The 26976-nt window shown below is 44.9% G+C and overlaps 1 protein-coding gene across 1 annotated transcript; it reads left to right on the top strand.

Moving 5' to 3' along the window:
* Positions 1-814: 814 nt before the first annotated feature.
* TARS1 (threonyl-tRNA synthetase 1) lies at positions 815-26328 on the top strand. The gene is made up of 19 exons (XM_056112051.1): positions 815-958; positions 5001-5078; positions 8938-9128; positions 10682-10805; positions 12333-12454; positions 12823-12940; positions 13517-13581; positions 14876-14954; positions 16740-16886; positions 18091-18189; positions 19899-20065; positions 20999-21161; positions 21300-21437; positions 21780-21857; positions 22168-22268; positions 22355-22459; positions 23221-23293; positions 25536-25650; positions 25860-26328. The coding sequence occupies exons 1-19, from the start codon at positions 902-904 to the stop codon at positions 26006-26008; spliced, it is 2169 nt and encodes a 722-aa protein (XP_055968026.1). The 5' UTR covers positions 815-901; the 3' UTR covers positions 26009-26328.
* Positions 26329-26976: the final 648 nt, after the last annotated feature.

Below are 26976 nucleotides of genomic sequence, written 5' to 3' on the forward strand. Positions count from 1 at the left end.
TCCCTCTTGAGATGTGTACTTTGATGCTTCCCTATCTAATGCTGGGATGCGTGTTGGGCTCTCTCTGCCCTTGGAGAAGCCCGGGTTCTCTCAAGTGCATTACTCTCCTCCTCCCCCCTACCAAATAAAACCTATTTTCCAAAAAGGAAAAAAAAAGGGGGGCTGGGGCAGTGACACAATGGGTAGGGCGTTTGCCTTACATGCGGCCAATCCGGGTTCGATTCCAGCATCCATATGGTCCCCCGAGCACAGCCAGGAGTGATTCCTGAGTGCTGAACCAGGAGTAAACCTTGTGCATCTACGGGTGTGACCCAGAAAGCAAAAAGTAAATAAAAGTAAATCTATCTTCCTTCACTGTTTGTCTACACCTGAAATTCCTTTCTGCAAGCGAGCCAAGAGCCCGGTAACCCTTGGCCCCCGGTGGCAGAGGCGGATGAGAAAAGTGAACGTCTTTCTCATCCTCACTTCACTTAAGCCACCGGTGGGTCCACCGACATCAAAGGGACGGTACTCAGGTCACCGGAGACGTCCCCAAAACACTGACCGAAAAGGTCCATTTGGAAGAGGGAGCAAGCACAGGGCGTGCAACCGACCACGGCGAGCCCCGAGCGCGAGAGAACCGGGTCAAGCGTCCCCTCGCTCACCGCTCCCGGATTTCCTAGAAGGGCTCTGTCACCTTCTGACTCCCCATTCGTTGAGAGACAGGAGGACCCGCCTTCCCGCGCCGTTCATTGGCCGCCAGCCCGCGGGTCAAGGAGGCGGGGCTTGTTCGCGGGAGGATTGCATCAGCTGATCCCTTCCGGGCCACGTGGCGCAAGCGCAGTGTTTCCCGGGGCCCCTCGCTGCCCTCTCCTCTCCAGCCCACTGCTCGGGGGTTCCGTTTTCCTTTCCGGGTTCGCGGATGTCTGCGGAGAAGAGCAACCCCCCTTCAGCGAAGATGGGAGGCCAGGAGAAGCCGGTGAGTAGGCCGAGTGCGGCTGGCGATCTCCCGGGTGTGAGGGCGAGCGGAGGATGCCGCCCCGATCCAGGGGCAGGTGGGTGTCCCGGACTGCCGGGGACTTTCATTCATCAAGCACAGCGGGGCCTTGCAGAGCCTCGCTACCTGCCCTCTAGATTATTCTCTTTTTTTGCAGAGGAGGAACCAGACTTTGACGCATCTAACTCAATTAATGAGAAACCGAGGCAGACCTAGGGCTCAGGACTGGTTCCCTGATGAAGGTTGTTGGTTTTAGGTTACTGGGCTTTCTTTTTCTTTTTTTTTTTAATGTTTGCCCGTCTTTAGTAGAGAAGACTATTTGCAGAGCCTCGCAGTATACTCCAAGCCTCCACCAGTAATGAGAGTCAATTTGAGAACGGGGAAAGTGAACGCCCGGCTCCCAGTCTCCCTTTGCTGTCTTATCCCCACGACGGTGCTGGGATAACCCCCAGCTCACCAACTCTAGGGAAATGACTCGCTCACTGCACTCGCTCGTGCAGGGGGTGGGCCGAGTCACTATCACACATCACACATGTGGAGCCTTTCACCTTTGAGCCTTCTCTTGGGTGTCATCCATTGCTTTGGAACACCTCCCAGATTATTTGCATGCCATCCCCCCCACTGCATTTAGAATTCATTCTGCTGGCCACACCCTTAAAGCCTTGCAACTTGAAAGGTGAATGGAATTTGGGACCGACCCTGGAGGGCCTCACAGCCTGGGGCGGAGGTGGGGTGGGGGTCAGTTGATCTACCCCCTTGAGTTTAGAGAAAGGGCGCCCCTGATTCCTCTGGGGCTTATATGAATCAAGTTTGTAAGGGTGACCTATCAGGTAGGTTCAGCAGGGCAGCTGCCTTGCAGGTAAAAAAAATGACCAGTGTCCGGGCACACAGAGGGCCCCTGAACTTGCTGGCTAGATAGGCCGGAAGGACGAGCTCCTGGTCTCTTAGGTGCCAGGGGTATTGGAAATTGTATCCTGCATATAAGCGATTCTAAGCAGGGAAGGCCTTGCTATGGATCTAGTTTTGAAGATCGCTGAAAAGAGACGAGGTGAGGCCCATCACAACAGTGTTCCGGGGAGAAGGGGCAAGGGCTTCACCCCACATTATCTCAGCCCTGTCCTGAAGAGAACAGACCACTTAGAAACTACAGTTTTCTCATCAGTGGGGGGGGGGGGGGGGGGGGGGAGTTGGTCTCTCGCTTGGTCATGAGTATTGAAATGCTTATGTGCACTTTGTTTGGGTGCCAGGGCCTACTCCATGCTCTGTGCTCAGGGATCACTCCTGGCAGGGCTTGGGGAACCATTTTGGATGCTGGGGATCAAACCTCATTTGGCCTCTTGCAAGGCAAATGCCCTAACCGACTGTATTCTCTCTAGCCTGAGGTTTTTAATCTTTATGATGAGTGGTCTTCTTTTTTTCCGTCTCTCTCTTTTTTTTTTTATTTATAAATGGTGACTTTACTGTTGTAATTTGTTTACTCTGTGGCTCAACAGTGTATAGTCAATAGATTCTCATTTCCCTAAATATTCTCCATCTCTTAATTCTTTTTTTTTTTTTTTTTTTTTTTTTGGTTTTTGGGTCACACCCGGCGATGCTCAGGGGTTACTCCTGGCTCATGCACTCAGGAATTGCTCCTGGCGGTGCTCGGGAGACCATATGGGGTGCTGGGAATCGAACCTGTGTCGGTCATGTTGGCTGCGTGCAAGGCAAACGCCCTACCCGCCATGCTATCGGTCCAGCCCCGATCTCTTAATTCTTAATGAGAGGTAATGTGTGTCCAACAAGTGGATGTCTTTTCCTATCTATAATTATTTCACTGTACTCTATATTTCTATACATCAGTACTATATCCTTTCTATAACAGTATTTCACAGCCCCGCAAACATCCAATGTTAATTGAGTGAAAACCATTAGTCTGACGCTCTTAATATGTGCATTAACTCACTTGATGTTGTACTGGGAGGGTGCACTTTCTCCTGACCTGGGGAATCCCCTCAAACTGCAGAGCTTCTGTGATCCCACTTGGGCATGTGGGACAACAATGGAGACTGAACACCAGACCTTACCAGTCTCAGGTTTACAAGGCAAATGCTTTTGCCACTAAGCTGTCTCTTAGCCCCTGGCAGGTGCTCTCATTTATAATAAAGAAAGATATTTAGAATACAGAAGACCTTTGGGTTAATCCTTTCCATCTTTTTCACTCCTAAAAAATATTTTATTCGAGGCCAAAGTAATAGTACAGCAGGGAAGTTTCTTGCCTTGCGCACAGCTGACCTGTGTTCCATCCCCGGCCACCATCATGTGCCCCCCACCCCTCCCAATCCCTGCCAGCAGTGATCCCTGAGTGCAGAGCCAGGTGTGCTGGCCCCAAACAAAACAGGGCCAGAGCGATCATACAGCAGGTCGGGCATTTACCTCACACGCAGCTTACCCGGGTTTGATCCCCAGCATCCCATAGGATTTCCCAAGCACCACCAGGAGTAATTGCTGAGTGCAGATCCTGGAGTAACCTCTAAGCATCTCCAGATGCAGCCCCAAAACAAAAACAAGGTAGCCATGAAAGATCATGTATTGTATGACTCCATTTTTGTAAAGTTCTCAGAATTGGCAAACCTATAGGCACAAGAAGTAAATTAGTGTTTGCCAAGTGCAAGGAAAAGGGGAATAGGGAATGACTGCTAATGGGTAAAGGATTTCCTCAAGGAGTGATGAAAATGTTCAAAAATAAATAAAGGGAGTTGCACAACTTTGAATACACTAAAAATAACACTTTACACATGTGAGTTGATAGTATTTCCCTAAAAATATTAGGTGATATTATAGAGTACATTAATAAAAATATTCATAAACAGGTGAAGCCTGAATACACAAAAATGTAACCGGAGACTCTCTTCCCATCCTCCCCCAGCTGACAGTCACTGCCCCCTTTAGAGGTGACCACTGTCAGCACGTGGGGGCTCTTGCCTGCCACCTTCAGGTTGTGTGAGCCTAGAAAATCTTGGAGTTTCTTCTCATCTGTAAACTGGGATTAGCAGTCAGGTCCCCTCCCAGAGTTGAACAGTGATGGACAGATTTTGTGGCATTTTGTAGTAAACTTGTTTGAGGAGGTTTCTGCCCCAGTAGGAAGGAGTTATTTAACAGTGATAAGGATACTTTTTTTTTTTTTGACAAGGATACTTTTTATAAAATTCTACAGAGTGACACTTAGCACCCTGGGCTAGAAAGTTCTTTGGGGAGGCTGCCCAATGCTATGGTTACTTAGTAACATCCCAGCCCTTCACCCATGGGATGCCAGTAGCATCCTGCCAGTTGTGACAGGCAGAGGTCTCCTAACTTTGCCGTACCTATGTCTGCTAGGATCAATCTGATTTGAGGCTGGCTGACATAGCAGCTCTCCTGTTGGTTGCCTTTTTGTACAGAGGTTCCTACTGTAGCACTTCTGGAACTTCACATACATACTTGTAATTGAAGTCCTCATTCTAATGGAAATGCTTAGTCTGAGGGCTGGTACATAGCTGAATGTTTGAGCCAACATCAATTCTAAAAACAAACAAACAAAAAAACCATAGTCAGCCTGCTGGTGTAATCACTCTCTTTCTAGACCTCTTTCAACATTTCAACAATAAACTATAAATCTGTGGCTCATTCCTCCCTCCTCGGAGTGCTTTCTGTACTAGTGCTTGGTGTTGGCCTGGCCTATCTGACACCTACCAGCAGTACTCCAGGGTTGTCTTATCTTGCAGAGGCATCTCTGTCCACCTTTCTGCTTTGCCTTTGTTCCTTTGGAGAGATTAAGTTCGGGGTTTGTGGCTTAAGGTTGGTTTCATGGATTACTTTGTAAGGACTTTCTAATGTAAGTTACTAACTTGGTTTTGACAGTGGTGAACTTTTTCTAGCCTTTCAAGATTCATATTTCTACTGTTGAAAAAAACTAAATGTTAAAATAACATTCTGAGAACAGCATAGAGAGGCGTCAAATGTGATTGAGGTTTAAAACCCTTGTTCCTCTTTGGCTTGTATTTAGGTAGATGCTGGTGAGGAGAAGCGAAAAGAAGGCAAGAAGAAGAATAAAGAAGGTGCAGGGGATGGAGGTCGAACAGAGGTGAGTGGGGGTCTGGAAAGATAGTTCAGTGGGTAGGCATTTGCCTTGCACATGGCTCACCCAGATTCAATCTCTAGCACCCTCTATGGTCTCCCAAGCCCTGACAGGTGTAGCTCTGAAAACACACACACACACACACACACACACGCATATATGAAAACAGAGGTAGAAGTCTCATCCAAAATTGACACATGGAGGGAACTGCCCTAGGCTGATGCTCTGTATTAACTTCTCACGGTTTACATGCGGCCTGCAAGATGGCAAATGATGAAAAAAATCCAGGAGAAGAACTCAGAAGAAATTGGAGAGGGCCAAAAGGTTTGCAGTCTGTTGTTGGGTAAGGAACACCACACTGAAATATAATTGTAAAATAAGCTTCAGGATTAGGTAAGGAAATCAAAGAAAATAAGTTAGAGAGCTGGGCACATCTCAGAAATATTATGGGTTTGACTTTAGGCCACCCAATAAAGCAAATATGCAGAGAGACAATTCAAATGAATTACCAAGTGTAAGACAAATGAAATGCCACATAAGAGAGTATATGCCAGTTTTGTGCACGCACACGCACACATAAACACACACACACAAACACACACACACACACCACCCTAGAAAGAACTGGCATTTCAGCCACCAGCCCAGAATCAACCTGGTTCCTGACTTTTGTGCCTGAGGGGGCAATTGAGCTTGTCTTCCTACTTTATTTTTGAAGTTGAGATGCTGTGAACTGTGCTTCACTTCTCCTTTAGTGATTGCAGCTGTTTTTATTGGAGACTCAGAACTACCAATCTGAGAAGCACAAAGGAACAGGTTTTTAAGAAGCCTCTCTGTCGTGCAATAAACTGGCTTTAAAGGGCTGTTCTCATAAATGCTGTGTGGCTGGATTTATAGTGCTTCCATTCACTCCAGGGTTGATTTCTAGGTGATCCTAAGTGTTGCTCTATGCACCACCATAACCACACCTCTTACGTTTCATCCAATTAGATTCTACGGTTGTCGGGGTGGAGGAGGCAGGAAATGACTGGTGGTGATGTTCTTTATATTGCAAGTAAATAAAAAGATGCATATATTTGCTCATTTCTTTTTTTATGTTTTCAATATGGTAATCCAGGCTGTTCTGTCATAGCTTTAGAAATAAAAACGAAGAGTGCAACTGGTGGGATCTTCTGCGTAGAGAATCTTAGTCCAGTATGTGCTTACTATTTCAGCGGACTGTCGCAGTCCCTCCCTCTGCCCCCTTCATTCTTGTCATTTCCCTTGTTCCCTTCCGAAGGGCATCACTCTTTGTCCCTGGGTCCCGTACAGTGAGTTTCTGCTGAAGCTTGAATGAATTGGACTCGATACTCGGGTCTCTTGATTGGAAAGTGCTGGTTGAATCACTGTATCACTGTATCAGTGTCATCCCGTTGTTTATCTATTTACTTGAGCAGGCACCAGTAATGTCTTCATTTGTCCCAGCCCTGAGATTTTAACAGCCTCTCCTTACTCGTCCTTCCCAATGATTAGAGGCTCTTTCAGGGTCTGGGGAATGAGACCTGTTATTATTACTATTTTTGGCGTATCGAATATCGCTCCAGTGGTGTATTTGGGAAGCTTGCCAGGCCCTGCCGTGCTGGCAGGATACTCTCGGTAGCTTGCCAGGCTCTCCAAGAGGCATATATATTTCCCTCTGTGAGTCTTATGATGTGTCCAGGAATATGTTCACTCATGTGTGAGGCTCAGCCCGAGCATGTGAAAAGTGTCCTAGAGCGTGGCGGCAGTTGGGTAGTGGAGGACCGCTGCTGGGCTGGGTCCCTTGGGACTGGGAGGGCTCTCACTCACCCCTCTCTGAGTCTCTCTCTTCCCCCCCCCCCCCCAATGAAAACAGCCTGGTTGAATATGGAGATTAAATTGCCTGAGGATAGGTAGGTGGAGGCTGAGAGTTTTCTAATGAGTGGGGGCTGAGGAATAAACCTGGAGGACTCCACAGGTAAGGATGTATGGAATGTCAGGCTTTCAGCTTTCAGTTAATCCATTGGCACATGACTTACATGTTAGTCACCACTGTGGTCATTCAATGAAGAGCAACTAAACCCTGGGTGGGGACTGTCCCCTGGTGTCCTGTGGTCGGGCCCTGGCACTTGATGGGGCGTATGCGTGGGCTTCTCACAAGCGGTCCATGGTCCATGTCCTGCAAGTGCCAGGGCCTGACCACTTTTGCCATATGCTGACTTTTTAAATATATATATATAATTTTTTTTTATTTTATAAGGTAGTTCACAATATTTCATTACATTTAATATTCAAACACCAATCCCACCACCATTACAGCTTCCCACTACCATATGTTGGTAATTTCCATCCCGAACCCCAATTCCTGCCCCAAAGCAGAACTAAAATAATATATTTTGTATTGTATGTTATGAAAAACTGCTGAAAATGCTCTTCCCTCCTTAGAGGAAAGAGGGATGAGGATTGTTGTATTCCACACAGGGGCCATTAAGCCCTTCTACCCTTCTATAAGAGGTCACTAACGTGTTGTTAGAAGTTGAGACTCTAACGTGTTGTTAGAAGTTGAGACTCGTGTTGAGAAGTTGTGCGCTTTTTTTTTTTGTTTGTTTTTGTTTTTGGGTCACACCCGGTGATGCACAGGGATTACTCATGGCTCTGCACTCAGGAATTACTCCTGGCAGTGCTCGGGGGACCATAGGGGATGCTGGGAATCGAACCCAGGTCGGCTGCATGCAAGGCAAACGCCCTACCTACTGTGCTATCACTCCAGCCCCCCGAGCCTTGTGTGCTTATATATATATATATGTTAAAAAAGTTTTTTTTTCCCTCTAAGATTGGTTTCCTCCTACTTTAAACTCCATCAAATGTGGTGCGGTACTCTTAGAGCATGTGTGGGGTGTGTGGTATAAAGTGTCACGAGGTCCGTTAGTAGGTTCACTTGTGGGTGAGGCTCGGCTCGAGCATGTGGCTCTCCTTAAGCATGGTGACAATTGAGTTCTGTAGGCTTTCAGCTGCTGGGGCTGGGTCCCTTGGTAGGCTGACTTTTTATTCATTTTTCTGTTTGTTGGTTTTGTTTTGTTTTTCTTTTGGGGGGTCACACCCAGTGATGTTCACGGGTTACTCCTGGCTCTGCACTCAGGAATTACTCCTGGCCGCGCTCAGGGGACCATATGGGATGCTGGGAATTGAACCTGGATTGACCGTGTGCAAGGCAAACACCCTACCTGCTGTGCTATTGCTCCAGCCCTAATAGGCTGACTTTTTAATGTTGTGTCTGTTTTATTTGGGGGTGCCTCTCATTTGGGGAAACATTCATATCTGAGGTTTAGAAAGATAATTATGACTACCAGAAGCCGTGGTTTCCAAGCTGGGTAGGTGCACAGTGAGTGCTAATTATTAGAAGGGGAAATTTTCACATGTTCTTATCACAGTTCTGAAAACAATGCAGATGTTTATTACTGTTCTTATATGTTCCTATTTGTAAAATATATTGAAGTAAAAATTATAAGTAGAAGACATTTTACATAAGATAGCATTAAACTTGGTGATTTGGATAATTCATTTACCACCTTGAATTAATTAGCATGGTTTTTGTAAACCCCCCCTCCCCCATATAGTACAGCAGGTAGGGTCAGAAAACAAAACATTTGGACTGGAGTGATAGTACAGTGAATAGAGCATTTGCCTTGCACACAGCCAACCTTGGTTCAATTCCTAGTACCCGATATGGTCTCTGAGCAAGATCAGGAGTAATTCCTGAGCACAGAGCCAGGAGTGACCCCTGAGAACTGATCGGTATAGCCCCCAAATAAAAAATAAATTAATAAAAGAAAAACAAATATTTACTGAGTACTCTCTTGTCTTGCAGTTGAACCCCTGGCCTGAATATATTAACACTCGTCTTGAGATGTATAATAAATTAAAAGCAGAACATGATTCCATTCTGGCAGAAAAAGCAGAGAAAAACAGCAAGCCAATTAAAGTGACTCTTCCAGATGGCAAGCAGGTGGATGCGGAGTCCTGGAGGACCACGCCGTATCAGATTGCCTGCGGGATTAGGTATGAGCCGCACCTATCTTTACCTTCGGTTGTTGACTTTAACTTCTTTTTATTATTGCCTTGTGTAATTTTAGTCTTACAGCATTTTTATGTTACTGTTTAATATTGCCAATGCTTCATTTAAATTATTAGGGGTTTTAAAAATTAAGGTGATGTGATGCTGGGGCCAGACTGATAGGACAGCATAAAGCCTTGCGTGTGGCCAGCCCAGGTTTGATCCCCCTGGCACCCCATGTAATCCCCTGAATCCCGCCAGGAGTGATCCTGGTGTGCAGAGCCAGGAGTAAATCCTGAGCTCCTCCCTCCCCCCACCCCCTCCAATAAAGAATCACTGATGTGCTGCTTTACAGACAGTATTTGAAGTAAATTTCTGAAAGAGGCCCTTGAATTTTACCTTACAGAGGATTTTATTTGTTCTACTTTGACCATAAATGTCACAAAGCCACTGTTTCATCTATTTTGGTGAAAGAAAGCTGTTTTTGAAGTTAAAAGCAAAAATAGATGCTCTCACTTGGGAAAGTAAAGAAACTAGTGTGGTCATACTCAGGAAAAGGTATTAATTTTGCAAATACAAAGAAACGTCAATCTTAAAACTTTTATTGTACTACAAAGGAGTTCTTTCAAGTAACGGAGAATCAGATTATACTTTTTAATATAGTTAATCTGATATAATTCCAATCAGTAGGTGGTGAGTTTGAGAAAATGATAGGGCTGGGAAAACATAAATCGTAGCATATCTTTTTTATTATTAATTTTATTAAATCACCGTGAGATAGTTACAGGCTTCCATGTTTGGGTTAAAATCACACAATGATCAAACGCCTATCTCTTCACCAGTGTACATTCCCCACCACCAATATCCCCGGTATAAACCCCCTTTCCCACCCTCCCTCTGCCTCCATGGCAGATATGATTCCCCATAATCTCTCTCTACTTTTGGGCATTACGGTTTGCAATACAGACACTGAGAGGTTATCATGTTTGGTCCTTTATCTACTTTCTGCATACATCTCCAATCCTGACCGATTCCTCCAGCCATCTTTTTCTTAGTGATCCCTTCTCTATTCCAGCTGCCTTCTCCCCTTTGCTCATGAGGCAGGCTTCCAGCTATGGAGCAATCTATCTGTCCTGTGTATCTACTGTCCTTAGGTGTCAGCCTCACAACACATATATCTTCACCAGGTATTCACACACTGTGATCTCAGCTTGTTTTGTATTGTCCATGAACCAAAATACTTTTTTTTTTCATTTCCAAATGTGTTGAAAAATTACAGTTAAGAAGTATATGCAACAGAGATTGTATATGTCCCATAGACTCTAGAAATGTTTGCTAACCTCTGTCTTAAACATTTTGACGTAAATGCCGTATGTTAGGGCTGGGGGTATAGCTCAGTGGTCAGGGCCTCAGAGGTTGCATATGTAGGAACCTGATTTCAATCTCTGGTGTTCTCTGGCTCCCTGAGCCCTATCGGCTGCACTCTCACCCCAGCCGCAGCTACGGGAGACTTTTAAAAGAGTCTTCTGTTTCTAAATCTGTGTGCATTTCTTTTTAGTCAAGGCTTGGCTGATAACACCGTAATTGCTAAAGTGAATAAAGTTGTCTGGGACCTAGATCGGCCTCTGGAGGAAGACTGTACCTTGGAGCTTCTCAAGTTTGAGGATGAGGAAGCTCAAGCAGTAAGTCTTCATTCAGTATTGAATTTCAGGGTGGACATTCACGTTTGGGATCTGTCAGCCAATTGCTTCTCCCTGTGGGCCACTAAAGTTTATGGATGTCTCATCCTGTTTGAGGTCTTCAAAGGGACCATAATGAATGAAAGTGCTCACTTCATAAAATTCAGAGTGGAATTCAGTCGGTTTATTTTCAGTACTGTATACATCAGTGAAGAAAGGTTCAGAAATTTTATTAAACTGATTAAAATTGTTTTATATAACTATCAGTTAACCCTTCGGCAAGATGCATATATTTAACAGATTGAGCATGCCCCTTAGATAATTGATTTTAATGTTTTTTGATTATAATAAAAAATTTACATTTGATAAAAGTCTTATTTCTTCTTGAGGGCTTATCATATAGGGGGAAATATGATACTCTATTTCAGTAATGATGATTTTACTTACGGAGATAGTGAAGATTTGAAGCAATGATTTTCAGGTTCAGTCTGGAATATCTATATGATCTGAAAAGCCATTTTAACACCTTACTAATCTTACAAACATTGAATACATCCAAACTCATCTGAATTATCCGCCCAAGACCAGATGCTGCTATTTAATTTCAGAGTTTGTATGTCTTTATATGCTTTAGTAGGGGTCAAGTGATGCCACCTTAGTTGGTTGAGACTGTAGCAGCTGCAATTATTTTGTTTTTGTTTTTGAGCCAAACCCAGCTGTGCTCAGGACTTTTGGCTCTGTGCTCTAGGATCACTTGGGTTGGCCATGTGCAAGTATCTGCCTTACTCTCTCTAGACTGCGAGTGTAATTTTTTGGTTTTGTTTTGGTTTTTGTCTTAATTTTTTTTAATCACTGTGAGATAGACTCTTACAAAGCTGTTCGTGATTTAGATTCACTCGTACAGTGTTCCAATACCCATCCAGCACCAGTGTCCCCAGTTTCCCTCCCATCATCCCTCACCTGGCAATGCTCCAAGGTTAGTCCTGGCCCTGTGCTCAGGGATAACGCCTGGCACTGTGCACAGGGATTACTCCTGCTCATAGGACCATATGAGACGCCAGGGATCAAACCGAGGTCAGCCTGAGCAAGGCAAACATCTTACCCACTGCACTACTGCTCCGGCCCCGCAGGTGCAGTTCATAAGTGACGTTTGCAGCCTATTATAGGCAGAGCACAGTGCCTGGAATAGAAAACTCAAAGGACCATAAGCCATTTTAATATTAATAAGGTAGTCACTGTATTAATAGTACTGTCTTCAGGGAAAAGAGCTATTCCATTTAATTAGTGATGCTTATTTGAATTTTCCTAGTTTGGAAACAATCAAATGGTTTCTACGGCACACAAACAAATGGGAACTAAAATCTCTTGAATGTATTTTGTGTCTGAAAGTTCTACAGTTCATGAATTTAATTTCTCATGTCTTGGATTTATTTACAATCTGTTTTTTTAAGCACTTCTTTAAGATGAGCATATTCAGTTACAGTGTGTGTGCCCATTTCAAACCGTCCCACTTTTTCTTGGCTTTGTCAGGTATATTGGCACTCGAGTGCTCACATAATGGGTGAAGCGATGGAAAGAGTCTACGGTGGATGTTTGTGTTATGGGCCCCCGATAGAAAGTGGATTCTATTATGACATGTACCTTGAAGACGGGTAAGTTATATAAGGGGGTAAAGAAAATGAAATCTGAACTGCAGAAAAAAAGAATGCTCTGATGCGTCTTGCTTCATTGGCACAAAGATTTACCTCTGTCGACACTTGAAGGGGTATAGGTCTAGTATAGAATGAGAACTTGATTCTAGATTGGTTACAAGTGGGTCCTCCTCTCCTTAAACCAAGGAGTAGAGATGGAGGGAGGGTTACTAGCAAAAAGAGACTGATGACAAAGGTAGATTGTCACTGAAAGTGCAAAACACAAATAACTTCAGTCCTCTGAAGAAAAACTTCCTACGTTTGCACAATTCTCCCAGTGCAGTTTTAGTAGACAGAGTGGAATGAGGATAATTAACCTGATTTTTCAGGTGTGTATCCAGCAATGATTTCTCCTCTTTGGAGACTCTGTGTAAGAAAATCATTAAAGAGAAGCAAGCCTTTGAAAGATTGGAAGTTAAGAAAGAAACTCTGTTGGAAATGTTTAAGGTGAGTCGGAGTTTAATATTTGTCCTCTGCTCTTTTAGGTTTTTCCTTTTGGCCACCCCTGGCAATTCTTAGGGCTTACTCCTGGCACAAGCCACCCGTGACATATTCGATATGCCAAACATAGTAACAAGAAGTCTCACAATGGAGACGTTACTGGGCCCGCTTGAGCAAATCGATGAGCAAAGGGAGGACAAAGCTACAGTGCTACTCCTGGCACAGGGATTATTCCCGGGAGGTCTCAGCTCTTCCCATCCTTCATTAGTGCTACTTGTTTTGTTTGGGGGCTATACCCGGCAGTGCTGAGGGCTTTTTCCTGATGGGCTCAGGGGTCATGTAGGTTTGGGGTGCCAGTGGTCAAACCCTGGTCAGCCACATGCAAGGGAAGCTCACTTACTACCGGACTATCTGTTTCCTCATTAGTGTTCCTTGAAGTTGGCATACCATGTCTCATTGTTCTTAGTAACAAAGTTTCCAAGATATATGTTGACACTTATATTCATATAACGCTTTCAAAATATTTTGAGATTAAAAGGAGGAAAAGTTCTCGAAAAAAATAATTTTTTTTTCTGTTTCCAGTATAACAAATTCAAATGCCGGATATTGAATGAAAAAGTGAATACTCCAACTACCACAGTCTATAGGTGAGTGTGTAATCTCACACAAAAGGGGGCACAGCACACAGCGGCGGTGGCTCTATCTCTCCCGCCGCCCGCGTTTCATAGTCTCACCCTTCTCCCACCCCGGGGAGGTCGATGGCGATGGTCAGGCAGAGGAAGGAAACAAGGGCAGGCTGGTTGGTATTAGTCGCGGTTTATTCTGATCCTCTCTCCATCTACACCAGTCTTCCTTCTCTGCCTCTGCTCCCCACTTCTTCTTCCCCCATGTTACTTCATTCTCCTTCTCCATTCCCCTTCATCCTCCTTCTCTGGAGTCTGGGTTCTGATCCCTCTTTCTCTTCCTTCTGAACCCCCAGCCCACTCCTACAGTCTAGTTAAATCCTAAAGCATGAGGGGTTGGGGTAATAATTACACATAGGTGTGGTCACAATCAATAGGGGTAGAACTCTTAGCCTCAGGGAAAGCCGCTCCTAGAACAGATCCTTTCTCAGCAGGATGACCCACCCTAGAGCGGAATCCCAAGGGTGTGTTTCTCCTCTCATTGTCCAACAAGCATATAAGAAATATCTTAAACTTATAGAATTGTTCTCCTAGGGCCATCTCGATCTCAGTCTACAGTGCTCAGGCCAGACAGTCTTTCCCACCCCTAGCAGGATCCTAGTCTCGTTGTTACTTGTGGATCATGACAGCATTTGTCTATGACCAAACTCTTAACTTATAGTTAAGAATCATGGCACTTTGGCCTGGCCCATTTCGATGCCAGGGTAGCTCACCGCTTGCCCTGGGTCCATTCAGTCCCTCGTTGAGACCCTGCTTTTGCGGTGTTAGGAACTAAGGGCAACTGAGGCTTAAGTTGAGAAAGCAGAGGCCCGGGAGTGAATAATATTCAAAGCCAATCATATCCTAAGTTACAAAGCATAATGTTAATGGTCTTCCTGTATCTATACAAAAAGGATATTGCTTTAAAGTAAACTGTTCATAAGGCATAAGGAGAGGAGAAAGGCAATATTTCACTCATACATATAAAATCATAGATTTCTGAGAAATCTAACCTTACAAATTAACAAAGTCTGATTAGGGGGAAAGCTGATTATCTGGGTGGGGAGGAGAGCATAGGGAAGACTGTTTACAGATAAACACAATGGAGTGGAAGTGCCTCAGGAGCACTGTGGTGGGTGTAACCAGATAGACCTAAGCTTCTTGTGGAAGAAGGACAAAGCAATGTTATCCTACAGGTGAGCATATCAAATGTCATTAAACGTGACTGGTGTAAATGTTCTCTTCTTAAATCTGTTAAAGTTGCTTTCGTTTTTTTCAGGTGTGGTCCCTTGATAGATCTCTGTCGGGGTCCTCATGTCAGACACACTGGCAAAATCAAAACTTTAAAAATACACAAGGTAAGTAGTGTATAACTTTATTATTATTTTAATTTGTGGATTTAGTTTAGGCATTGTGTTGGAACAGTGCTAGCTTGTGTGGCTCTGTTGAGCAGTACTGCACCTTCACCACCACCGAAATGCCCCCAACCCTGCACCCCTGTCCAGATGTCACTTCCGGTCCCCCTCACCCTCCCTTCCCCTCTCCCCACTGCAGAATCATCTAGTTTAAGTAGTATAACTTTAAAGACTGTAAAAAAGATACTGGCCTACTACAGAGAAATGTTTAGGCTTTTATTTATTTTCCCCCCTATATCTTTCTTCTAGTGTAAGTAAGAGTAACTTTGATTCTTGTGCCGTTTGCTAACTCTACCACCCGGGCACTCTTTTTTTTTTTTCCAATTTTGGATTTTTCCAAGTCACAGTTTATTGAAGGGAACACAGGAAGGGGGGTGGAGGGGTGATTACAGGAGCTTGTTTTGTTTTGGGGTCATACCCAGATGTGCTCGGGACTTACTCCTGGCTCTTTGCTCAGTGTCTTCCTGCCTGGACTTGGGGGATCGTATGGAATGCCGGGGGGGGGGGGGGGGCGTGAATCCAGGTTGGCCGTGTGCAAAGCAAGTGCCCTACTCCCTAGCACTCTGGCCCCCAGGTTACAGAATCTGTAGTCAGGGACCTACAGGGTTCTTGAGAGCTTTCAGACAGACAAGACTTATGTCCTTTTGCCTTTAATTCCTCTAAATAACCATTATCCAGTCTACATTTTGACCATATTAATCCTGCCAATTTTGTTCTGATTCGTAAATACTGTATATGGGGTTATTAAAATATACCAAGTTCAGACCCAAGAGGGCTGAAGCGATAGCACAGCAGGTAGGGCGTTTGCCTTGAACGCAGCTGACACTGCCGACCCAAGTTGGATTTCTCCGCCCCTCTCGGAGAGCCCGGCAAGCTGCCGAGAGTATCTCGCCCACACGGCAGAGCCTGGCAAGCTCCCCGTGACGTATTCGATATGCCAAACATAGTAACAGATCTCACAATGTTACTGGGCCCGCTCGAGCAAATCAATGAACAACTGGAGGACAGTGACAGTGACAGACCCAAGAGATGGTACAGCGGGGAGGGTGTTTGCCTTGCACAAGACCTACCCAGATTCTCTCCCCGGCATCCCATATAGTCCCCCGAGCATCGCCTGGAGTAATTCCCTAAGTACATGAGCCTGGAGTGACCCCTGAGCATCACTGAGTGTGACCCCAAAAACAAAACTAAAATAAAATAAAATGCACCAAGTCATTCAAGTAATTGATTCATTTTGGGATATGCTTTTTTTCCCCTTTCTGTTGTTTTCTTTTTTCTGTCTTTAGGCTCCTGGGCCACACCCTGCAGTGCTCAGGGGTTACTTGGAGGTCTCCCCGAGCGGTGCTCAGGGGACTGTGTAATGCTGGGAATCAAATCCAGGCCTCCCAATGCAAAGCATGGGCTCCAGTCCTTTGAGCCATGGCCCTGGACCTTATTTTCCATTTTTGCCTTGTCACTGTCAGAGCTTGCCATGGTCACATTCAGGGACGTGTGGTCTGAGTGAGTCCTGAGGGGTGGGCAGTTTTGAGGGGATTTCCTGCTCTCTCAAGAGGCCAGGTGAGGCATTTAGTAAATGTGTACCTAGCCTGCCGTGGTTCTTGTCCAGAGGACTGGCATGACCGACTCCCAAATCTGTGGGAAATGGCATCTCAGTCTTGATCAATTTTGAATTCAATGAGATGCTTTCAAATGTGAATACTGTTTTACGGGTGATCTTTTTGTTTTCAGAATTCTTCCACATACTGGGAAGGCAAAGCAGATATGGAGACACTCCAGCGCATTTATGGCATCTCATTCCCAGACCCTAAGCTCCTGAAAGAGTGGGAGAAGTTCCAGGAGGAAGCTAAAAACCGAGATCACAGGAAGATCGGGAGGGTATGTTAAGGAAGAGCGGCAATGTGTTTAAACTGAGTTTTCGTCATTTTCATTTGAAATCTAGCTGTACTGAGTACTCGAACTTAATCTGAAGAGTTGCCTTAGCTTCCAGATAACTGTCAGCCTGTGTGAGTGCTGAGCTACTTACACGTGCCCCACTTTGGCTTTCTGGAGTATGTTCCGTACAGCACAGGCGTGCATCTGAACTGCGGGTCTGATGAAGAGCAAACATTGACAACCTCCAAAACAAAGACGAACTGAGTCTAAGAGCATTTCACAAAGCTGGGAAATAGTTTGGAAATGGCCTGACTTGTCTCACCAGTTTGCTTCAAAGCTCTGGAAAAGGTTCCAGAATGTGCTGCTATTGCCCGCGATGCTGCCGGTCATCGATGGACCCTGTGGTGCTCTTTCCTTTAGCTCTCCGCCTCCGGGTGTTTTCTATAGTCAAAGTTAAATTTGATTTTTTTTTTTAAGTAGTAACTTTACTTTCCAAAATTGTGTTCCTTCTGCAAAACACTCTTGGTGATCAGGTATTGCAACTAGAACAAGATGTAGCCTCCCCTGTCCCGGGTCCTACTGCTTTTACTGTTGGAAATGAATTCTTGCTGCTAGCAGACCAGTAGTGAGAGGTAGGGCCATCCCTGAGGACTTGAGGCCTGGGTAGAGGATGGAGGGGAGTGGGCAAGAAGATAGGCCGGGGCACTCCTTTTCCATTGCCCAGAGCCCACCAGCTCTCTCCCGTTTCATTAGCATGTCTTTGCGTCCGTCTTTTTCCGACTATTCCTACTTTGGAAAAAATGAAAACCCCTGAGGTTTGTGCTCTCTCTGTGTGGAGTGGGCCGAGAGCTCAGACCTTCTCCCTGCCAGACAGGAGGACTGCTGGACTGCCCTCAGGACCATAGCAGACAGATAGCTCTCTGTGCTAAGTGGTGAAGCAGTTGCAATCTGTGTTTTTTCTTTTTTTTTTTTTTCCCTGTGGTGCCAGGGCTCGAACCCAGGTCTAGTGAAGGCAAGAAATGCACTCTATTTCCAAGCTATATTCTAGCCTCCAAGTTGCAATTGTTTCCTGTGACATTGTACACCAGAAATGTTGGTTGTCTTGTTTAAATCAAGAATGTATTCTGAGCTCAGGAGCACTGCCCTTCATGTTGATAATAATTTTGTGAATATCACATAGCAATATTTTTTTTTTCCCCTCCTCTAGGACCAAGAACTATACTTCTTTCATGAACTCAGCCCTGGAAGTTGCTTTTTCCTGCCTAAGGGAGCCTATATTTATAACACACTAATGGAATTTATCAGGGTAAACCATATTCATTATTTCCTAGAAGGTTTGGGGTAGAAGTTAATTTTATTAAATCACATATCTGAGAGAAAATGTTTAAAAGAATACATGAAAGTGGAATCTGTGGTTCCTTAAAATGTTTTATAGATTCCTTCCTAACGCATGATTTTGCCCAGTGCATGGGTATGTACACACCTCAGCACTCTACACAGACACTGTTCCCTGATGTGTGCTGGAGGCAGGGGGAGCATCACAGGCCGAGGTCAGGGAGCACTCCTGTCTCTGCGCTCAGAGATCCCTCCTGGCACGCTCCCTCCGTATGTCCGTATGCCCGTAACTGCTGCATGCAAGACCAGCACCCTCTTTGCTGTCTGTCCTACGTCCCTGGCACCTGCTCTTCAGCCATTCAATCATTTGGCTTTTGGCTTTTTCCTTCTTTATCAATAATGAAGTGTTTGAGACATATATTTATAAAGAATAATCCCACCAACTTTTGTGTTCTCAACACCTAATTTAAACACATGCTACTTGCTTCTGATTTTTTACTGAAATAAAACACACACGGGGAGGGATGGGGATGGGAGGATTTTATATTTTGGGGCCCCTTTCTGACTTTTACTTTTTTGTTTTTTGCACTTTTTGGGTCACACCTGGTGATGCATAGGGGTTACTCCTGGCTCATGCACTCAGGAATCACCCCTGGCGGTGCGTGGGGGACCATATGGGATGCTGGGAATCGAATCCGGGTCGGCCACGTGCAAGGCAAATGCCCTACCCGCTGTGCTATCACTCCAGCCCCTCCTTTTCTTGAAGAAACTTCTGTTTTGAAGTTTCTTCAGTTTTGTTTTGTTTGGGGTCATACCTGACAATGCTCAGAGGTTACTGCTGGCTCTACACTCAGGAATCACTCCTTCCAGAAGTAAATTTTATTAAACAGGAAATTTAATTATGTGGAATTTAATTGGGTGAGTGCCTTACCCGCTCTACTGTCTCTCTCAAACTTAGTTCCTTTTTGGATCTTTCTATTTTCCCTCTGCCCCATACATACACACTGTAAATGATTTGTTTCAAATATACATAAGTGAATTTGCATTGTATATGTTTGTGTTTTTTAAAGATACATTTGGACTGGAGCGATAGCACAGCGGGTAGGGCGTTCGCCTTACAAGCGGCCAACATGGCCGACCCGAGTTCGATTCCTCCGCCCCTCTTGGAGAGCCCGGCAAGCTACCGAGAGTATCTCGCCCGCACGGCAGAGCCTGGCAAGCTCCCCGTGACGTATTCGATATGCCAGACACAGTAACAACAAAGTCTCCAATGGAGACGTTACTGGGCCCGCTCGAGCAAATCGACGATCAACGGGAGGGCCTTTTATTTTAAAGATACATTCAGATCCCATTTATTTTTACGTGTTGGATACGATTTGGTGATGACAGTTGTCATTTTTTTGTCTGGATGCTGGTGTTACTAATTTTCCTGCATTGCTCCCTCCTTTCTTTGACAAGTCTCCTGAGTGTGTAGAGTGTGGAATACTGCTCCAGTTGGAATTTCTGTTCCTTTTTTTCCTTTTCTGGGAGTGGGGGGTGGAGGAGGGGGCATGTTGGGTCCACCCGGTGGTGCTCATGGGACCGTCCTGGATGCCGGGGATCCAACCTGGGGCCGCTGCATGCCAGCACCCTCCCCTCTGTGCTTTCTCTCCAGCCCCTGTTTTGTTGGTTTCCTAACAGAGCGAGTACAGGAAGCGAGGGTTCCAGGAGGTGGTCACCCCGAACATCTACAACAGCCGGCTGTGGATGACGTCGGGCCACTGGCAGCACTACAGCGACAACATGTTCTCCTTCGAGGTGGAGAAGGAGCAGTTTGCTCTGAAACCCATGAACTGCCCCGGACACTGGTATTCAGCGCTCCTAGTTTCTAGCAAAGATTTCCATCGTGCATTTAGTTTTTTGGTCACTTCCCCGCCTGTGAAAGGATTCCTGTTACGAACAGAGCCTGTCGCTGGGTGCAGCCTTAAAGGTGGCATATAAGCACTTTGCAGGGCTTCCTGGGCCCAGTGAGGGGCCCAACCTTTAGACCGCCCTGCATGATGTGAGGGATAACAGTGAGCAGGCGGAGTGGGGGTAGGGGTGGAAACGCACCACAGTAGATTCCCTTGGACAAAAAACATCAGCAAAAATTCAACAGCAAAAAATGGTGTCCAGTCAGCACCTACTGCTAATGAGTTGACATCCTTGAAAAATCTTCCTTGTGACTGTTCCATTTTCCATCTCCCTTGAAAGCTGGGTGGAATTAGGAAATCGAGGCCGAGCTGGGGCTCCTGGCAGTTCACTAACGGAAGCTCCTTTGGCAAGGCCTCAGGGGAGATGGTGAGACAGGCAACTCCCTGAGGAAACCCGCTCCCAGTCAGGGAACCAACCCTGTTTATGCTGAAGTATTCTCCAGACTTTCAAACTGGCATGCAGTTGAAGTGTGGACCACTCATTGTGAACGATTTGTGTGTAATTAAAATCTTGTTGTTCTTAAGTAGCCTTAGGGGCAGGCCTCAAATTTATGGAAATATTTGAGTCAAGGATTTGACACCAGATTTTTAAGAGGAAAAACAAAGTCCTCCCCCCAGTTACGGTTGGGTGCATTCAGGATGCTCCTTGTGCGGTTCCGCTGACGCCAGTGCTTTGGTGTTCTTGTGTGAAGCACCGGCTTTGAGAAACGACTTACTCGCTGGGATCTGTAGAACCCTGCTGGCCAGCTTTCTTCTAAGATGAGAAACACACTTTGGTTTGGCGATATTAAACAGCAAAGGATTGTTGTTTGCTCTTTCCCTTATTAGCCTAATGTTTGATCACCGGCCACGATCCTGGCGAGAGTTGCCATTACGCTTGGCCGACTTCGGGGTTCTGCACCGGAACGAGCTGTCAGGTGCTCTCACGGGGCTCACGCGAGTGCGGCGATTCCAGCAGGACGACGCCCACATCTTCTGTGCCATAGAGCAGGTGTGAGGTGGGGGGGTGAGCGCGTGGCCAGCAGGGCAGAGGAAGTCAAGGAGAATGACACACACCCATCCTGTTTTGCAACCCCCCCCCCCCCCCACACACACACACACACACAATATCCCTTGTGTTTGTTTGAAGATCGAAGAGGAAATAAAGGGCTGTTTGGATTTTCTGCGCACGGTGTATACTGTATTTGGATTCTCTTTTAAACTGAACCTGTCAACCCGCCCGGAAAAATTCCTGGGAGACATTGAAGTGTGGAATCGCGCAGAGAAAGTAAGTGTTGCTTTTCAACGCGCCCTGGTCCCCACCAACGTTGACTTGTTCTGCCGTGTGAGAAAGCCAAGCCTCCTCCGTAGGGTGGAAGCAAAAGGAAAGCGGAAATAGGTCCCAGGGTGGCGGGACCTTTTCTTTTGCGTATGGTTTTATATTTCAGAAAATGGTTGAATGTTTTTTTTTTTTCAGCCATTGCACTGTAATCTTGGAGAGTTATGTTTGGGGGACCAGATTGTTAGAAAATTACCTGTGAAATTTTAACATTGCCTGTAATGTTAAGATGGTATAAGGGAAGTTACAGAAGAACAGAAATCAAATTCATTTTTTCTCTTTGAATCTCAGCAACTTGAAAATAGTCTGAATGAATTTGGTGAGAAGTGGGAGTTAAACCCTGGCGATGGAGCTTTCTATGGTCCAAAGGTCAGTACCACAGTGTAATTAAGTTAGGTGAATAGTTGGGATTGCAAAAGAGGTAACTATAAAATAAATTATGTTCTTAAGGTGGGTTGGGGTAGATGACTCGGGTGGTACAAGCAGCCGCCTTGCGTATGTGAGCCCCTGAGTTGCATTCTAGTTCTGCATAGACCCCCTAAGCACTGCCAGTATATATAGGGTGACCTTTATAAAGATGTTTTTTAATTTGAAAGGAGAAATATCCACCAGAATATAGCAGTAGACTTCCGCTCTAATGTAGTGGGTAACTTAGAATTTCCCCGACTTTGCTTCCTAGATCGACATACAAATCAAAGATGCCATCGGCCGCTACCACCAGTGCGCAACGATCCAGCTAGATTTTCAGCTGCCCATCAGGTTTAATCTTACTTTCGTCAGGTTAGTCGCTGGTGTCTACTTTGAGTGTCATTCATCTCGGTCTATAAAATAAACATATTTTATGCGTGCATTCTTTTTCTTTCTAGCCACGATGGTGATGATAAGAAGAGACCAGTGATTATTCATAGAGCTATCTTGGGATCCGTGGAGAGAATGATTGCGATCCTCACTGAAAACTATGGTGGCAAATGGTAAGTCTTTGGTCTGGACCTTTGTTTCCAGAAATGGGTGGTGAGTGCGATCAGGTACAATTCAGGGCCACTTTCTGTTTGCCTAAAGGAGGTGTATTTGCCTCCCAGTGCGGGGGAGGCTCTGAGTGGTTTGGTTTTGTTTTGTTTTGTTTTGTTTTCCTAAAAAAAGGGACAGTAAACCAAATCAATTTGGGGATCTCTAGTCTGCAATGTGTGCTATTTAGTCGTGTGATGGAAAAGAATATTCTGATTGGTCACTTCTAATTATTGACAAGTGTTCACTGAAAAGTAAGACATCACAGTCTGGACCAGAGAGATAGCACAGCCAGCACGTTGGTGACCCAGATTCAATCTCCAGCACCACGTTTGGCCCCCCAGACACTGCCAGGATGGATTCCTGAGCACAGACACAGGAGTAAGCTTTGAGCACCACTGGGCATGACCAACTCTCTTACCTCCAAAACCCTCCCCACCCTTCCCCCCCCCAAAAAAAGTGTTCTGTCTACTGAAGCATCCTCCTTGTTCCTAATTTGTTTTGCCACAGCTTAACCAGACAAAGCTGAAGAGATTTTCCTTATGGGGTTAGTGCCTACAACCAAATCTTGCTTTTGTCTTTATTGGATATTGCAGGGGAAAGCCAAAGTACTTTTTGAAGTACCTGGTTCTGGAGACAGAATATTCACAGGTAGAATAAAAATTGCACCACTTTTACCCATAAAAGTGTCCACATGCTCATTGGATATCTTTAATTTCTTTGAAAGGCCCTTCTGGCTGTCCCCTCGCCAGGTCATGGTGGTTCCTGTGGGACCCACATGTGATGAATATGCCCAGAAGGTGCGTATGACTTTCCTTATAGACTTTTTTTTTTAAGTATTATCTGTTGGTCTGCTTTTTATATCTCAGAAACTGTATGTTCTTAGTCAAGGTTTTTATGATAGTGAGAAATGTCACTCTTGTCATCTGTCAGGGAATTAGTTATATAACCTTTAATGCTTTTCTGTGATCAGAAGACATAGCTGTATAGTGTTTGGAATACACTTGTATACTCAGTGTTTAGTATTAGTAAATAGGAAATACCTCAGGATGGTATGTAAGACGTGTACAAGACAAGCACAAGCCTTAACTAAACCCGGTCCTGTCTCATTAGCCCCTGGAAACAGTGATACATGCAGATTTAAGACAGGCAATTGAACAGGTATTTTTTTGAGGAAGAAAAACAAGGAATGGCAAAATCTAACGTCAGGGTAGAGAGAAGGTTCAGGGGGTTGAGCATAGGATTTGCATCCAGGACATCCGGGTTCGCTCTCAGCACCACTTGGTCCCCCAAGCACAGAGCCAGCTGTAGCCCTAAAAAGAAGGTTGTTCAGAGAAATATAAATGTGCGTGCGTGCGTGCATGCACATGCGTGTGTGGTAGTTTGCTAGCTTCAGATTCCTGGAAGTTTATTTCAGGGAATCTTGATGTAAGCTTTGGCTCGAACATATCGATCTGCCTCATTTCATTTAGTTCACTTTCGTTTACTCAAACAGGAAGTCATTGTTCAGAAAGGAAGTGCTTTTTAATATTTCTCAATCCTTAAAAATTGAACAAATTCCATGGTGGTGGAAAATGGGCACTGGTGGAGGGATGGGTATCTGATCATTGTATAATCAAACCCAAGCACAAAAAATTGTAAATCTACAACTGTACCTCATGGTGTTTCACTAATAAAAAAAAAATATGGAAAAAAAATTGAACAAATTATTCTTTTAGAATTTTTTTTTTTTGGCTTTTTTGGGTCACACCCACCAATGCCACAGGAGTTACTCCTGGTTCATACACTCAGGAATCACTCCTGAGTGACCATATGGGATGCTGGGAATCGAACCTAGGTGAGCCGTGTGCAAGGCAAACGCCCTACCCACTGTGCTATTGCTCCAGCCCCTAGAATTTTTTTTTTATGCACAGTTATTGAAGAAATTTTTATGCACGGTTATTCAGTTAATCAATGCTGAAAACAAGTTTATATGGCAGCTTATAGTCCATTCTCTAGGAATATAAAGTTTTGGTGATTTCTTTAGTCTCTGGTTATTCTGAGGGTGAATCAATAGTAGAGCAGGTAAGGCATTTGCCTTACACGCTGCCAACCAGAGTTTATGGTACACTCCATTTTGTACTCAGGTCCCTTGAGTATAGCCAGGAGTAATTCCTGAGTACAGAGCTAAGAGTAACCCCTGAGCCTCCCCAGGTGTGGCCCGAAAACCAGAAAATAAATAAATGAATAAGTAAATGCCACAGGGGCCAGGAGATAGTGTAGTGGTTAGGGTGCGTGCCTGGCACATGCCCTACCCAGTGTGCACCAGGTGTAACTCCAGGGATTCCCAGTTCTCTGAGGTTTTCCTGAGCTGCATCATATCCTCAGGTCCTCATAGAGAACCAACAGCCCAGTCAGCGCTGAGAATCACTAGTGGGCCCCCTGGTCTCCCACCAACCCCCTGCAAAAAAAAAAAATGCCACACACCCAATTATAGCAATGAGTGGGTCTATGTTATTAATTTGCCATGTTTTGAGCAATCAGAAATTAAATTCTTGGAGCTGGAGAGATAATCCAGCCGGGGTAAGGCTCTCTCCCTCTTGGGGTCCCCTGAGCCCTACCAGAAGTGATCCGTGAGTACAGAGCAAGGACTAAGCCCTGAGTACCGCCAGGGTCAGGCCCTGATTTTTAAGGATTTTTTAAAAACATACCAAGAGGGGGGCCAGAGAGGTAGTACAGTGGGTAGGGTGCTTGCCTTCCACCCAGCTGACCCGGGTGCCATCCCCAGTGTCCATATGGTCTCCCAAGCCTGCCAGGAGTGATTTCCTGAGTGCAGAGCTGGAGTAACCCCTGAGCACCACTAGGGATGGCACAAAGGCAAAATATCATGAGTCAAATTTTCATGTCACAAATTACATTTTTAATGTAAGTTACAAATTACTAGTAAGTACTATATAATAGGTTATCATTCCTTTTTAAATCCTTCCACGATCATTCAAATTGTATATTAATCTCATTAAAGGTAAAAATTTGAAAGCTGAAGAACTTTGTGTCTCTGAATAGGTCCAGCAACAGTTCCACAATGCTCAGTTCATGGTAGATGTGGATCTGGACCCAGGCTGTACTTTGAATAAGAAGATCCGGAACGCGCAGTTAGCACAGTACAACTTTATCCTAGGTAAGACGGGAAGCATGCCAAGGAGCAATGCCATGCCTCGGGCAAACACAAAGATCTTGTGACAAGGCTCAGGGTAGAGTTGCCTGACTCTACCCGGCCACCAGTATTCGGCCAGACCTGCAGGACTGCACCAGCATCCTTAGATCATTTCTGTTAGAATGTCAGCAAGGATCCTGCCCTCTAACAAAACTTTGTGGGTTTTGTTTCAGTTGTTGGTGAAAAGGAGAAGGCCAGTGGCACAGTCAACATCCGCACGCGAGACAATAAGGTCCACGGGGAGCGCACCATTGCTGACACCATCGAGAGGCTCTCACAGCTTAAGCAGGCCCGCAACAAGCAGGCAGAGGAAGAGTTCTAATGGAGAAATGCACCCAGATTGGCCCAGGAGGTGACATCAGGCTATTTCTGTAACATTGACTCTCTCCTCACTCCGTAGAGCTCTGCTTAGAGCAAACGCGGATTCTTGATGTGGGATGCGTCGGTCACCACTGGGAATTGATGTCTCTCAACTGAGACAAGTTTTAGGGAACATGGCATTTGAAGGAGATAAATAAAAGAGGTGCATGAACATGATTGTCTTCATTAAATAACTCGGCAGTGAAAATAAAACATGGAGAATGCGTTACTCGGATGTCAGAGTTTTTGTTTTGTTTTGTTTTGTTTTTTTTTAATAAATTCAGTGGAGTTGAAAAATTAAAAATACCAAATTGCTGTAATGGACAAATTGGGTTAGAATATAAAAAAATAAAAACTTTTTATTCACCTAAATTTGAAGACTTCTGTTCCTTAGGTACACACATGTAGTGAGAACATATGTGTGATTCAGTGTCTGTCTGTATTACTTTAGAACAAATATCATATAATGGGGGTGGAGATGAGCAGGTAGAGTGTGCTGGGCTTTTTGCTTCTCAGGCAGAGCATAACATCTCAGAAGAGAGTCACGTAACTTCTCTTTGATTATAAAGTTTTTAAGATAAAACCAGCCATTGGGATCAGTGTGATCATATAGTGTTTGCCTTGCACACAGCCGACCCCGATTCAATTCCCGGCATCCTATATGGTCGCCAGAGCATTGCCAGGAGCAATTCATGACTACAGAGCCAGGAGTAACCCCTGAGCATAGCCAGTGTGGCCCAAAAGTCAAAAATAAAAAACGAGCCATGGATCTAATGTTGAGGAAGGTAGAGACACAATTTTATGATAAACGAGTGTCTTAAAAAAAATAGATGTTTATTTGGTCAAAGAAAGCCTTGTTACATTCGCCCATAATAGATCATTTTCTTATTTTTCCAGTGAATGGCAGTTGGGAGAACATCACAGAATCAA

This window comes from Sorex fumeus, unplaced genomic scaffold, assembly GCF_029834395.1.
Source record: "Sorex fumeus unplaced genomic scaffold, SorFum_2.1 ptg000015l, whole genome shotgun sequence".
In the NCBI taxonomy this organism is placed as follows: Eukaryota; Metazoa; Chordata; class Mammalia; order Eulipotyphla; family Soricidae; genus Sorex; species Sorex fumeus.

Bases quoted from the DNA above. Each gene is read 5' to 3' on its own strand.
- TARS1 (XM_056112051.1), top strand. From the start codon at position 902: ATGTCTGCGGAGAAGAGCAACCCCCCTTCAGCGAAGATGGGAGGCCAG. The intron at 21,438-21,779 runs GTAAGTGTTGCT...TTTGAATCTCAG, and splicing joins TGTGGAATCGCGCAGAGAAA to CAACTTGAAAATAGTCTGAA. The intron at 22,460-23,220 runs GTAAGTCTTTGG...TTTCTTTGAAAG, and splicing joins GAAAACTATGGTGGCAAATG to GCCCTTCTGGCTGTCCCCTC.